This window comes from Salvia splendens, unplaced genomic scaffold, assembly GCF_004379255.2.
Source record: "Salvia splendens isolate huo1 unplaced genomic scaffold, SspV2 ctg736, whole genome shotgun sequence".
NCBI lineage: Eukaryota > Viridiplantae > Streptophyta > Magnoliopsida > Lamiales > Lamiaceae > Salvia > Salvia splendens.
The window spans coordinates 1-15,537 of record NW_024599407.1 but is presented as its reverse complement, the minus strand read 5'-3'; the positions used below and the strand labels follow the sequence as shown (position 1 = coordinate 15,537).

Sequence of the window (15,537 nt, the reverse complement as noted above, 5' to 3'; positions counted from 1 at the left end):
GTCGGTTGTATGAGGACTACTTCGCTCCGGAGCCGCGGTTTGGGAAGAACATGTTCCGGCGACGTTTTAGATGCATCGTCCGCTATTTCTGCGTATCGTGGGCATGGGTGTTGGTCCGGCCGTCAGTTCGTCGCCAACGGCAACCGGCAAAATATGGGCTATTATTTGACGGATGGGATGTAAATGTACCCTATGTGGCTCGTCTTTGTGAAGACGATCAGATGCCCAACAGAAGAAAAGAAGATCTATATTTGCGGCATGCGGGTCGTCAGGAGGCAGCGCGCAATGATGTGGAACGGACATTTTGTGTGCTCCATACTCGATGGGCGGCAGTGAAGGGTCCATCACGGCTGTAGTATATTGACAGCATCGCTGATATCATGTACGCATGTATTATCATGCACAACATGATTGTCGAAAATGAAGGTCCAGCACTGACTGATTGAGCCAATGATGATGTTGATGCTGCCGGTCCAAGCCACTACGTGGCCACCGCCAATGTATGTATGGAGATACCCCATGAAGAGGCCGATCGAGTCCGTGCATTTGCCGACATAAGCCAACGACAAGTTCATATTCGACTCTAGAACGATATAATTGAAGAGCTATGGACGCGGAGGGGTCGTCGTTGATATTTATAATGTAATTTGTTTAGACTTTATTTTGTTGAAATGTATTTTTTTTTTTAATGAAATTATCATTGCACTGTCTTCGTCCGTATTCGTGTCGAAATTTTAATTCCGTATATTGTTTAATTTGGTCAATTTGTGAATTTTTATTATTGCGGATGTCCGTCGGGATGTCCGTCATTGTGCAGTAGAATGTCCTTATGACGTGGCAATGCAGTGGGATGTCCTTATGACGTGGCATGAGGTGTTTTTGGGATGTCCGCCGGGACATCCATCCCAATGTGGATGCTCTTATATTATCTTCTTAGGAATTACTAAATGTGGTGTATATGTAATTGCGGGAGCGCCACATTGTTTGCAGAGTTGAATTGAAGACGTCGGTTGCAAATGCGCATGTCAAAATTGAACTCGAGACGTAGAACAATTGCTTGTATAAAAATACTGGTATTTGTTTATTTTATGCGTGATTGTCTTTATGATTTAATTTTATGGTTTATATGATTTGATTATTTAATTTATATAAAAATATTTGATTTATTTTAGAATATATACCAAAATAAAGAAAATAAATTTAATTATAACAACATGAAGATCCACACAATTTTATGTACTAGTATTATAAAATAGAAAGTACACATGGGTAAAAAGGATTGGATTGAACTTTAGACTAGGGTTATATAGCAAGTTGTTATAGTGTTTTATGTGGATAAAATAGGACAATAATGTAAATACTAGTAGTACTTTCAGTTACATTTGACATGCGTGTTGCGTGTATTTTTTTCAAATATCCGTATGTTCTCGCTGCTAGGGATGTCAATCGGGCCAACTCGTTCGGGTTCGGGCCAACCCGTTCGGGTTGTCGGGCCATTCGGGTATGGGCTATTCGGGTTATGATTTTTTCGGGTTATAAAAGTTCGACCCTAACCCTAACCCTTCGGGTTTCGGGCTAACCCACCGGGTTATTCGGGCCAATGCGTATTTTTAATTCTTTTAATATTTTTAAAAAATAATACGTATTTAAATTTTCTTTAATTATATACATATTTTTAATTAATCATTCAACAATGAAATACGTATTTTTAATTTTCGTTAATATTTTTAAAAAAGATTAAGTTATTTAAATTTAAATAACTTATTCATTACATAATTATTTACAAAATATCTATCAATAGTATGTTTATGTTTTTGTATTTAAAACATAAATCAACACTTTGTTTCAAAATTCAAACATAAATCAATTCGTAGAAAATTAAATAAAATTTTCATAACGTTAGAGGTGCATCGTAGATGTAACAAAAATATTTTGAATTGTTAAAGAGTGAATTATCAAGATGCTAGCTAATTGGAGTAATTCTAAGTTTTCTTGAATTATGATTGGTCAAATTTAATTTATTCCAGCTGTAAATAAGTCAAATAATAATTTATCTTTGTTTTAAGAATCATCAAAGTACGCATAATTCAATGACGAAGCGACGTCAAAACACTTTGCACTATTATATTGGAAATATACTAAAAGAAAGCTTTTATATACGAGTATTTATGAATCATGAACCACATAGTGATTTTTTTCGTGATCTTATATAGTCGGTTGACGTATTTGGATTTGCATGGTTTTAGAGGGTTATCTTGGATGATTTTGATTATATTTCTATATTTTGGTATGTGTACATTTTGTTGAGAAATGATAGAAAATGGATTAGAAAATGTATACAAAATATGTGGATGTGCAGCAGTCTTGTTTGAGTCAATGTTTCTCGCGATTTTGAAGTCTGATAAACCTCTAATACATATCATTATCTCCGTCTTCGAAAGAGCTTCGCGTGGATATATTGCATGCCTCAATCGGAGCTTTGTAGAGAAAGTTATGACCGTTACAAAAACTGCTCGCTGTGCAGAAGCCTTCAACCCGACGGGCCGACCCGTAACCCGAACGGGTTAGCCCGCCTAACCCGACAACCCGAACGGGTCAGCCCGAATGGCCCGATTTTAAATTCGGGCTGCGAAATTACAACCCTAACCCTGTATTTTTATCGGGTTATTCGGGCCGGCCCGCGGGTTCGGGTTACATTGACATCCCTACTCGCTGCATCTATTATTAGATTTTTATGCTACTACTATTATTATTCAATGTAAATAAAGCTTATAACATGAAATTGCATGCACAGCATATATTCGGGTTTCTCTTAAAATATCGTATATTAGTTACTACGGAATACACGTTGTTATTATTATTATAGAGATAATTATTGCGAATTAAAAGTATAGATAATGCATATGTGATATAATAATACTACTATATTAGTAATACATATGCTAGGAGCTTTGTTTTTTATAGAATATTGTAATAAATCAGTTTAACCAATTAAATTAGACTTGATTAGCACGTTTCAATTAATGCTATATACTGAAATTGCAAACAAGGTAGTGTGTGACAGTGACAGTGACAGTGTGTAATAAGTAATCTTTACTAATCTCTTTTTGAAGGGAAAATGAAAGCTTATTGGGTAATGAATTTAATTTTATTTTTACAAATATTGCCATTATATACTGTTTGGGCGAGAAAATGGAATAGAGATTAAGGGCATCCACAGTGGGGCGGATGATAGGCCGCTCGATGTCTCGGGCGTGCCATCATTCGTTACTGTGGGTGCGCGGACGATGGACCTTGCCCTAAACTTAGTCCCCAGATGAAGCGCGGATGATAGGGAGACGATGACGTGGAAGATGCAACGCATTTTTTATTTTATTTTTATTTTTTTAAATTCAAAATTGTGTTTATATAAATACTCCTACCCCACATTTCATTTGTAACCTTTCGATTCAGTTTTCCACTCTCAACTTACGCTATAAAATGGATTCCGGTGAATACTCATGTCTCAATAGCCCGATGTTTGGAGACGGTGCACGTTGGCCGGGTACACAACCTGATGAAATGGTTGATGTTTCTCATTTAATCGTTGTGTTTTTTAATAAATTTGCATTTATATATTCGAAAACATTTAAATTAATTAACAAAACAATATCAAGGCGCTTCAATGCAGGCAGAAAGATAAGAGTATAAAATGCTGGCGTGGCGGTGCATAGGGTGGGCTTTGGGGAATCCGTTGCCGATGCCCTAATGACCACAGCTGTACCACATTTTGCATATATATAACCGACAATAATGTCAGACAGCTGGGGGTAAGGACAACGGCGGCGTTAAAAAGAAGATAGGAGGAGAGGGAGGCAGACGAGCAGTGCAGCCTCCCAGCCATCCCACACGGCGACGGCGGCAGCGGCAGCGGCAGCGGCAGCGGCGAGGTGGTGTAGGCCGGGCAGGGATGGCGGCGGCGGCGTGAAGGAGAGAGGGGAGGAGGGGGAGGCGGACGAGCAACGCAGCATCGCAGGCCATCGCATTTGGCGACGGTAGCAGCGGCGAGGCGGTGCTGGCCGGATAGGGGCGGCGACGGCGTGAAGGAGGAGAGGGAGATTGATGTTAGGGTTCCTGAGTTTGAATCAGTTTTGGGGGAGAAAATGAAGAGGGAGAATGATTTGGGCGACAGTGAAAATGAAAAGGCTGACTTTTTTTTATTGTGCTACAGATTTGGCAACTACCAAGAATTTGGACCATGAGTTTAATCAAAAGGAATGGGCTGGGCAATTTAATTAAATGATGGGTCAAATAAATTTCTGAATAATGTATTGACTAGAAGAATTAAAGAGTTGTACGACCTTTGCAAAATATTTATAACATTTAATTATTATTTCTGTACTGGTCATCTTTTCACAAAATATTTTAGAACACTGAAATATGGAAAATAAGATAGATTATCATTACGAACACTTTTAACAAATTATGATAAGAGCATCCACAATGGCGCCTAGCGTACCGCCTAGTCGAGCGCCGACGCTAGGCGGTCGCTAGGCGAACTATTGCAGGAGCCAAAAACCGCCGAGCGGTTTTTCGGAAATGAATTTCGCCTAGTGCTGGGTGATCCGCTCGGCGCCATTGCAGCGCCCGGATCGCCCAGCGCATAGCCCAGCGTTTTTTTTAAAAAAAATTTCGAAACACTATATATACGCGACTTGCACTTCATTTTCATTCGCACCACTTGTATTAACGAGTACTCTCTCTATCTTAATTTCTGTACAAGATCAACACCGAGAAATGAGTAACGCGGGTGGTAGTAGTGGGGGGGACGCTGAGGAGTACGAACGTCGAATGGCCGAAGCGTTTGAGGCATATACCAACCGCGGGATAGACCAATGGATGCAAAGAGCCTTGCAGCCGGCGGTACCTCGACCTCGGCCAGTTGTCCATCGCCGACAAGCGATTGATCGTGATCACGTAGCTGCACATCAGCGCCTATACGAAGACTACTTCGCAGAGGAGCCGCGGTTCAACGCCAACCTTTTCAGGCGACGTTTTAGGATGAGCAGAGCCCTGTTTATGCGTATTGTTAACGCCTTGGAGCAGCGATATATGTATTTCCGCTTCAGGCACGATGCGGCTGGCAAACCCGGCCACACACCTATTCAAAAATGCACTGCGGCAATCCGGCAGTTGGCCTACGGAGGCGCGGCAGACATGTGGGACGAGTACCTCCACATCGGTGAGACGACTTCCCTGGAATGTATGAAGTATTTCTGTGAGGGCGTGATTGAAATATTTAGTGATCAGTACCTTCGAAGCCCTACCCCCCAAGACTGTCAGGATCTGATGCAGATGCACGGGGAGAAGCATGGGTTCCCGGGAATGTTAGGCAGCATAGATTGTATGCATTGGGAGTGGAAGAACTGTCCCACTTCCTGGAAGGGGTTCTACACGACCGGCTATAAGGGAAAGAATCCCACGATGATCCTCGAGGCCGTAGCTGATTACCGTCTGTGGATTTGGCATGCGTATTTTAGGATAGCCGGGTCGAACAACGACCTCAACGTCCTCAACTCGTCGCCCCTTTTCAACGAGCAGTGCCAGGGCGTCGGGCCGGCCATCAGTTTTGTTGCCAACGACAACCGGCATGATATGGGCTAATATTTGGCCGATGGGATATACCCTAGGTGGCCCGTGTTTATGAAGACGATCCGATGCGCATCAGATGAGAGGAAGGCCTACTTTGCGGCACGACAGGAGTCGGCGCGCAAGGACGTGGAGCGCGCATTTGGTGTGCTCCAGTCTCGATGGGCGGCAGTTAGGGGTCCAACGCGTTTGTGGCATGTCGACTGCATTGCTGATATAATGTACGCTTGTATTATCATGCACAACATGATTGTCGAAGATGAAGGTGTACAACTGACAGATTGGGCCAACGACGATAATGAAGCCGGTCCAAGCCACGGCGTGGCCGTCCCCAACACACGGAGTGGGGTACCTCACGATGAAGTCGGCCTCCTCCGAGCACATGCCGACATGCGCCAAACGAAAACTCATATTCGACTCCAAAACGATTTAATTGAAGAGTTATGGGCGCGGAGGATTACTCGGAGTTAGTTTTTTTTTATTTATGTAATTTTTAAAATGTAATTTTTTTAAATTTTAAATAAAATTGTTGCATTTTACCGTATCTGTGGCGTAAATTTAATTCCGTATTTTGTGTGATTGTTCATTATTTGTTTTATATAATTTTGAGTGATGTGGCTGGGCTATGGCTGTGCTATGACTGGGCTATTTGCTTGTTTGATGATGTGGCAGGAGGATTTTTAGTGCTGATGATGTGGCAGGAGGAGTTTGTGGCTAGGCTATGGCTGAGCGAAAACCATTGTGGATGCTCTAAATGAATTAAATGAAAATAAAATAAATATGATAGATGAATAAATTATGCGAGATAAAAAGAGTAAAGCAATGAATACAAATTCTAAATAATTCAACAGAAATAAAACTAATATCAATATATAAACTTTTAAAAAATGTACTTCTCTCTTCTTACTCTAAGTGGAGCATTTCTTATTCAGCAAATGATTTTATATATTTTTATTCTGTGAGTTGAATGGGTAAGGAATAAAGTAAGACATCCGATAAAATAAAAATAATTATGTTTCCATTTCAAAAAATGTGTTAATTAGAATGAAGCATGTCCAATTTATGTTTCCATTTTATATATGTTCTTTATCAAACTTTTTAAATATTTTCTTTTCCATATCATTAGTACCATCAAACATCATTACAAACTAAAACTTTTAATTAGTCTCTAATTAACTAAACAATACTACTAAGTTTATAGATTAAATTATGGAATAAGATGAAATTATATATATTTAAATTAAAAATAACTTATAAAGTTTGTATAAATTCTTAATATAAAGAGTAGTGTAAATTGTCACATTATTCAAAACAAACAAGATGCATAAAATATTATCGTTATTTTAAGTAATAATTTATTATTTTCAATATTAAAAATTCATTTAGTCTTTAGTCATGTATATCAAGCTATGCTATGGTCTGAAATTAAATGAAATAAAATGTGATTATTGGATAATAACTTGACTTCTCAAAGAAGTTTGAAATTTTTATGATTTAATTATTCATATATTTAATGTGGATATGTTTAATATTCCATATATATTTTTCAAATTATTATTTTTAATTAAACTATTAAATTTATATATTAATTTACCTTTTATTTGGATTAAAATTAGAATTGTGTTAGAGAACTTAGTTTGTCTTCTATTTAGGTTAAAATTAAAATTTAATCCTTTATTACAATATTTTTTCTCTGAATTAATTCACAACCTAATCAACAAACACAAAGATGTAACCTTTACAATTTTTATCCTTTATTTACTTAATTAAAAATTTAATATAGTCTCTAATTATATTTTAGTTAGTCTCCAATGAAGTAAATAATACTGCTAGGTTTATTAAAATAAATTTCAGAATTAGATGAAAATTTTTAAAATTAAATCTAACTTATAAAGTTTGTATAACTTCTTATAATATAGTGTATATTATCACATATATAAATAATATAAAGTGGCAGTTAGGTGAAATACCATAAATACCATTTTTAGCTGGAAAAGTTAACGAAAGTTGTAGTATGTCATTGAAGTGTGATTGCTCTGTCTGTATTAGATATTTAAAGTGTTTTAATTAATATTTAAAAAAATTATATTTAATTAATTTTTTTATTTATCTAATAGGAGTATACTGTTATTGTACGTATCTTATTCCAATTATCTGATTTCTACTCTTTGATCTTACCCACACATATTTTCTTTATTTGTATATTTATTCTAATTAACTTATATTCTTTGATCATTAGTTACGCATCTTCTTTTTGTCATTAGTTTTATTATTTTTACTCCACTTATATCATAAATTAAAATTGTATAAATAATTACATTCATTAAGGAGTAGTAAATTCTTCATTCGGAGTGAGGGAAGATAAGTACATTTTTTGTAAAAAAATATTCACATTGCTTTGAATTCTTTTTTATGTATTTATTATATTTTGTATTCATTATTTGAAATTCTTATGTCCTGTGCATAGCACGTGTGTTAATATTAATACTAACAATATGAAAAAGGGTAAATCTATAAAAAAAAATGTACTAGTACTCCTTTAGAGCATCCTCAACGCTTGGGGCTGGGCCGCAATGAGCGAGTCCCGGCCCAGGCCTTGCGTTAAACGTCGACGAGTTGCGGCCTGGGACCGTCCCGAGGACGCAGTTGCGTCCCGGGGCCGCGCCTGCGGTCTGGCCCGGCTCAGGGTTAACGATGCCCGTGTTGCAATGAGCGAGTCTCGGCCCGGTGTTAGATGTCTCGGCACTTGTTGTGCTCCATTCTACCACTCTTCCACACAAACTCAATTTCATTCCTCTTGTATTCCAATATTTCCGGCTTCTATGGATTGGTTTAATAGCGACCAACGACAAATGGACGATTTAGTCAACGCCAACAACTGGCACGTGCCGCCGACGCCCGACCCAAATGCAACGCTTAGTCCGGGGTTGCCTACCAACATGGAAATAACATCGCCAGTTAGCACTGATGAGTACGACAATGTCGGAGTTCGAGCTCGAGTTGCACCATGAGATGATCGGATACCTTGCGCACAAAAGAAGACGAAGTAGTTTTTTTAAATTTTCAGGATTTGTAATTTTCTTTTTATAGGATTTGTAATTTTTTTTTCGACTGAACAATGATTTTTCCCTTGTTTAACGTATTCTACTTTACGGGTAAAATAGGTTGGAGTTGTGAATAGTGCAATTTAATAATTGTGGCCCGGGTTGGGGCCTGCAGGGTTAGAGGAGTTGTGGTCTGAGACTCAAATTTAAGCGAATAATGACGTAGAGGAGACTTAAGGCTTGAATTTGGGATCCGGTTTGTGATGTTAATACACTGTATCACTGTATACCTGGCATGCGTTTTTTATTCAAATAGTAGTAGCCGTACATTCTCGCCGGACGATTTCATTGTATTAGAAAAAATAATTTTTTTATGGGTACAAATATTTTCATAACGCTACTTGTATTTACTATAATAATAGTAATACAAATAGATGTATATATGATTTATTTTTACTCCATAAAACCTAGCACACGAAAAATATCTGCAATACTATTATTGTAGTAATCTGTAGATACAAGACAATATTACGGAGTATTTTTCTTGTTTTCAGCATATTACTATTTTAGAATTTTACTAAAGATTATGTTTGATAGTTTTAGATCTTTGATGGAGTACTATGAATTGTTGAATTTTTGGTTAAAGAGTGACAATACCGTTGAATAGGACAGACAAAGCCAAATTATCAAATAGTAACTTAAAAGTTAAAACTTTGATGAAATAGTTTATTAAATGACATAGCTCACCACAAATTAGGGCTGACAATTTTTGACACGACACGATAATTCAACACGAATCCGCACGAAATTATTGGGTTGAGGTAAAGTCTTATTGGGTCCGTGTCCTTATCGAGTTGACCCATTAAGAACCCGATAATTTTGGGTTGGGTGCGGGTTGGATGCGGGTTGGATGCAGATAACCCATTAAGAAATAATAATATTATTTTTATTATTATTTTAAAAATATGTATATTAATTTAATTTTTAATTTCTTGTAAATTAGGTTTAAATAGTATAGAATGAATTTTAATTGTGTAATTTAGGTTGAAAAATAAGGTTTAATCGTGTAATATCATGTTTTAATCGTTTAATATCGGGTTCGGGTCGTTATCGTGTCGTGCCAACCCATATTATATCGTGTCGATAACGGGTTCGTGTCGGGTGCGGGTCGTATTCGGATTTGAATGTAGCAGGTCGGGTTCGTGTTCGGATTTACAATTTCCTTAACAGGTCGGGTTCGGGTTAGGCCTTATTGGGTTGGGTCGTTATCAGGTCAACCTGATAACGACCAAATCCGCACGATTTGTCAGCCCTACCACAAATACCTATTTCTCTGATTCGATTTCTCATCAAAGATATACTAGCTTTTATATTAATAAAAATAATTTGTTGTTTTAGAAAACCATACTAAAAAAATAAAGGAATGTAGTGAATATGCTATCATAATTTTTGTAGAGATTACATAATATTTTAATACTATTAATTAAATGATTATACCAATGAATATCAAGGCCAAAATAAGAAATATATTCCCTTGATACAGTATAATCGATAATTTAGTTCCACAAAAATTAGTCCCTCTTTATTTATTTTTGTAAATTTATCTCTCTCTATATATCAGACTTATTTGCATTAATAATACTCTGATTATTACTTTCTGTAATTTTTTGAGGAGTATAATAAAATAGGAGTAAATTTTAGTACTATAAAATATTGACATTTGAGTTGCACAAAAATGAATGAAATATTAGATTAACGAAAATATAACAATCTTATCCCCAATTTCACTGAAATTATATCCAGAGCTAACTTCTTCTCTCACTCCCTCTCTTCTACCTCTGGTACTGCTCTTCTCTGTGTGTGCGCGCTTGCGCGCTTATTTATGTTCATGTATTTGTTGTTTGTGCTTTCATTTGTTTGTGGTAATTTGAAACTGAAACTGCTCCTTCAATGATGTTCTGAATTGCTTCACAATTAATTGCACATGACATCAGTTTGTTACTTAATTTTCTACTGGAGTTTGAATTGATTCACAATGCCTGTTGTTTGAAAATTGAAATTTCTATTGTAGAACAGTAAGCGCCACGGCGAAGTTTTGGAAGAATCTAATTTGTAGGGTAGTTTTTGAGTGCGGCAAATAGCAGATGATAATGATAATTAAATGTAAGATCTTTTGACAATTAGGTTTGCAAGTGTGAGAGATTGAAGACATTTATATTTTCGCCAAGAACTCTTACATTTTTTAGGGATTACATTTTTTGTTCTTTGTTTTTTGGCTACAGGGTATTTCAAATTGTGTAGGTTACTTAAATTAGCTCTAGGAGAGCAATGTCGGCTTCTATCAGTGCTCCTGTGCAGTCGAGGTGAGTGCTAATTATCTTTACACAATCAATGTGTGTGCATATATATGTAGGTTTCATTTTTAGAGTTACTTTGATTTCTGATCATGAGGATTTTGACATGTGTTTTGGCTTCGAAATTAGCTACCTGAGGTGCTCGTTTCTCGGGGATGCAAATAAAATCCGTGTTTCTGGGGCATCTGCACCTCGGGTTGCTGTTGCGAGGAGGACTGTGGAGTGTAAGGAGTCGAGAATTGGAAAGCAACCAATTACAGTCCCCTCCAATGTGACTCTAACGATGGACGGGCAATACTTTAAAGCTAAAGGGCCTCTAGGGGAGCTTGATCTCACTTATCCACGAGAGATTATGGTTGACAAGGAGGAATCTGGAGCTCTTAGGGTGAGAAAGACCGTGGAGACAAGAAGAGCCAACCAGATGCACGGATTATTCAGGCATTTCTCTCTACCTTTCTTCATTCTTCCTGCCCCATCTCACCTTTATACTTCCTGCAATTCTATACATGGTTACTTGTGTTAGATGTCCTGTATTTTTTGGTGCTAAGTTGATAGTCTAGATCTCCGTGAAGAAAATAGGAGTAAACTGTATTAGATTTAATCTATTTTTGGTGCTAAGTTGGTAGTCTAGATCTCCTTCAACAAAATAGGAGTGAACTGAGAAGATTTCTTTATTGCTGTCTATTTTTATTTTTCGATATGGCTAGAACAGCAAAAGATGGAATTTTAAAATGTATTCAACCATACATTTCAAAAGATTGAGGATTGATGACCTTTTCTGGTAGGCTGATGCTCTTCTTTTATTTTCCTGACAGTCATTGTGGATTTTGCTTAATAAATGGAATTTACAGTTTAGCAGTTTAGCTCAACTCAAACCAGTGAAAATTAAACTTCTACATAATCCCTTTGATCTTGCACTTAATTTGCTTTATCAACATACATTTTGATATCAATAGGAGTATATGATAACTAAATGATATACTAGTATCTATTTCCTATTTTTCAGTGCATGTCAAAGTTCAAACTACGTCCACTCTAAATTCTCTAATATTATTACACCGAGATCAAGCTGTGTGTGCCTTCTTCTCTCTCTGGGTTATTTCCATTCCTTTTCTTTTCTTGGGTGGAGTGGCTTTCTCATGACTACGGATTGGTTAGATAACCTTTTTAGGGTAGAAAAACATGCCATATACATGATGATTCATGACATTGTGTACCAGCTTATCAGAATTTAAATTACGAAAACAAAGACATTGCAAATTTATTTTAGTTCCTTCAGTTTCTTGCATCATGTGTAGCATTTCCTCACCACTTTAATCAGCCTTCAAAAACCGTATGGTACAAAAAGGTCGCATAACGCCTGTTAAAATCCTCCTTTTTTTCTTTTTCTATGCTATTGAATAGCTTAGGGGTTATAGACTACATAATTTGCTGCATGTGTGAAACCAAACATAATCAGAACTGCAGCCTAAACTTGATAAGAAAATCCATTCTAAAATGTGAGTTATGATACATAGTACCTGTATTGCAAATTTTCATGTTGTAGCCCTTCCCTTAGAGAACTTTATATTTCTAATGCAATACTATATCTGAATGTGGGATTTTTGAACAATGCTGATTTCTCACATGAGATTATACTTCCTCCTAAATCTCTATATGGAGGTTGGATTATAACTCTATATCTCATTTGTTATCTTGATTATCTCCTCAGGACCCTAACTGACAACATTGTAGTGGGTGTTTCCAAAGGATTCGAGAAGAAACTCCAACTGATAGGGACGGGGTATCGTGCTACAGTCGAAGGGAAAGACATAGTTCTCAATCTCGGTTTCTCTCATCCAGTGAGGATGGCAATCCCCCCTGGCCTGCAGGTGAAGGTGGAAGAGAACACTAGAATTACTGTGAGTGGGTATGACAAATCTGAAATCGGCCAGTTTGCTGCGTCGATTAGGAAGTGGAGACCTCCGGAGCCATACAAGGGTAAAGGAGTGAAATATGCTGATGAAGTAGTAAGAAGAAAAGAGGGCAAAGCAGGCAAGAAGAAATAAATGGGTTGTTTTTCATGTGATCTTGTCTTGTCTATATGATTTTGGAGGATGTTCGTGAACGTTGTTGTTGATTCAACGCGGCTGTAAGAACTAATTTATCAAATGTAGCAATTCATTTTGATTCCCTGCTTTTAATCATCATAGAACTTCGAGTTATTGTTGTATCGTTGATTCTCTTTTACATTCACAAGCAAGAAATAAAAGCTTGGATTTCAAAATACATCCCAATATTAAGAGTGAGGTCCCCCGTCTCCAACAACAGATCGTCGTTCTTCCAGAACCCCAACTACAACCGGATGTCACGAAATGGGCCAACAGTCAAGCTCATCATCCAGTAACCTCCTTCATAACCCAAATTACCGAATCACCAACAGCTCGTCGTTCTTCCAGAACCCCAACTACAACCGGATGTCACGAAATGGGCCAACAGTCAAGCTCATCATCCAGTAACCTCCTTCATAACCCAAATTACCGAATCACCAACAGCTCGTCGTTCTTCCAGAACCCCAACTACAACCGGGTGTCACGAAATGGGCCAACAGTCTAGCTCATCATCCAGTAACCTCCTTCATAACCCAAATTACCGAATCACCGTACACAATGAGGTCAACTTGTTTCGGTTTGATAGTCGTTTAAAATAAATAAAATTAAAAAATTAGTTCTGAATTATGATGTAATTTGCAAGTTAATAGAATGTCTTAAACTGGTCCCCAAATAAAACATTCTAAGCACAATAACAAAATCAACTGTGAATTCACTATAAAACTGGAAGGAACAAAATCATCAAAATTTTCTAACCGCGATGCTACAAGACACAGTAATTGATTGTGTGGTTCTGATACAAGAATAACTTCAGGCAACCTTGGCAAAGAAAAATGGTGACGTCTCAGGACGCCTTCCTTGAAAGATTCTTGAGACCGCATCCAACACACTTGAGAATGACCGTATTCGTTGCAGGATCAGGCTTTATACTAAACTTCACTTTGAGAAAATCAGAGATATGCCTGAGAACTTCTATCCCATAAGGTGAGAGCTTCCCAACACGAACCTTTGACACATCGGGAGGGCACAATGCACAAAGGAGAAACAACAAACCCTGAAAAAGCAGATGAGTGCACATTGTGACAATAGTAATGTGCACAAAGAAAGCATCTCGATAACACTTTAACTTATGCATATAGCATACTTCACATGAAATTGAAGGAAATTGGATAAGCCTAATCCTCTTTCAATAATCTTACTTTATTAAGGCAAATATCCTCAATCAATAAGCTACTTAGAATTTGATTTCAATTAAACCGAATGGGATACAAACCTGATGAGTCGAATCAACGACTCCCCCCTGCTCGATCTCAGCCAACAGGGTCGCTGCAATCTTCTCACCGATGTCTCCTGGAGGACTCAATTCTTTCTTCTCCTCAAATTCATCCTCCTCCTCTCCCCACGGTAGACTGCTGTATCAGCAGAAATGCAGCAGCCTGATGTGGTCTCAGCAACCAGAGTAATTCCGTATCCAGGGGACCTACAAACAAAGAAAAGTTCCCCAAGGATAGATATTAAGCAGCAATATCACTAAAGCACCATAACACAGCCCTAACAAATGATATTTTGAAGAATGCAATGAATAAACATACTCTCCAGCTTGCACTCCCGCTTTGTGGTCAGTGTATATGTGAACATCTGGAAGCAAACGATTGAAAATGCCACGAGCTTTATGCAGCATTTCATTCTCAAACTGAGACGATACTCTAGCTGAAAAGGAGTATCCTCTGATCCTCCTCACCAAGCCCTCATCAATCCAAATAGCTGCCTATTCGATGTCAAATGAGCAATACATTAACAATTGGGTTTCATAGAGCAGTGCGGACATGTGTTTATACGATAAACAAAAAAGTATGAGAGTATTTACTTCCAGTTCTTTCACAATCGGAACAGAAAGAATAACTTCTCCGCCACCTTTAGGAGGAACTCCCCGGTTCACGATTTTCAATTCGAGCCCTTCAGGAGGTACACCAAACTGCTTCAGTATAGGTAGTGTAGTTTTTTGAAAAGTGTCCACAGATGGATCCTTGGAATCATTTGTAATACCTAAAAATTTCAGGTAAATCTTAATCCAATGGAACAGAAGCTCTTCATTTTATTGGCAATTTGAACAAAGCAAGAAAAGCACCATTCATTCCCAATCAGCTAGAAATAAAAATTACCTTTAAGCTTAATAGTGAGGGGCTTCTTCCCAAACAAACCTAACACAATCAGTGGCTCCAAGAAATACCCAATCGACCGCAACGTGCCGCAATCGTGAACCAAATGCCTCCGCCCATCACAATCCCTGGCTTGTACTTGAACTTTGTACCTTGACTCCCAAAATCAAACAACCACAATTACAATTGTTTCCAGCTACAACATATCTAGCTAAACTTATGATAAACACAACAGCAAGAAACAATAATAATACTAGTTATT

At 37.5% G+C, this 15,537-nt stretch overlaps 1 protein-coding gene and 1 pseudogene across 1 annotated transcript; one reads left to right on the top strand and one right to left on the bottom strand.

Annotated features, from left to right (window-relative positions):
* Positions 1–10,426: 10,426 nt before the first annotated feature.
* On the top strand, positions 10,427–13,209 carry LOC121791147 (50S ribosomal protein L6, chloroplastic-like). The gene is made up of 4 exons (XM_042189179.1): positions 10,427–10,513; positions 10,955–11,035; positions 11,156–11,464; positions 12,738–13,209. The coding sequence occupies exons 2-4, from the start codon at positions 11,001–11,003 to the stop codon at positions 13,072–13,074; spliced, it is 681 nt and encodes a 226-aa protein (XP_042045113.1). The 5' UTR covers positions 10,427–10,513; positions 10,955–11,000; the 3' UTR covers positions 13,075–13,209.
* A 638-nt stretch (positions 13,210–13,847) lies between these two features.
* On the bottom strand, positions 13,848–15,427 carry LOC121791146 (annotated as a pseudogene).
* Between the last annotated feature and the right edge of the window lie 110 nt (positions 15,428–15,537).

Excerpts from the sequence above, each read along its gene's own strand:
- LOC121791147 (XM_042189179.1), top strand. The coding sequence starts at position 11,001 with ATGTCGGCTTCTATCAGTGCTCCTGTGCAGTCGAG. Across the intron at positions 11,036-11,155 it reads AGTGCTCCTGTGCAGTCGAG|CTACCTGAGGTGCTCGTTTC; the intron begins GTGAGTGCTAAT and ends CTTCGAAATTAG. Across the intron at positions 11,465-12,737 it reads CAGATGCACGGATTATTCAG|GACCCTAACTGACAACATTG; the intron begins GCATTTCTCTCT and ends TTATCTCCTCAG.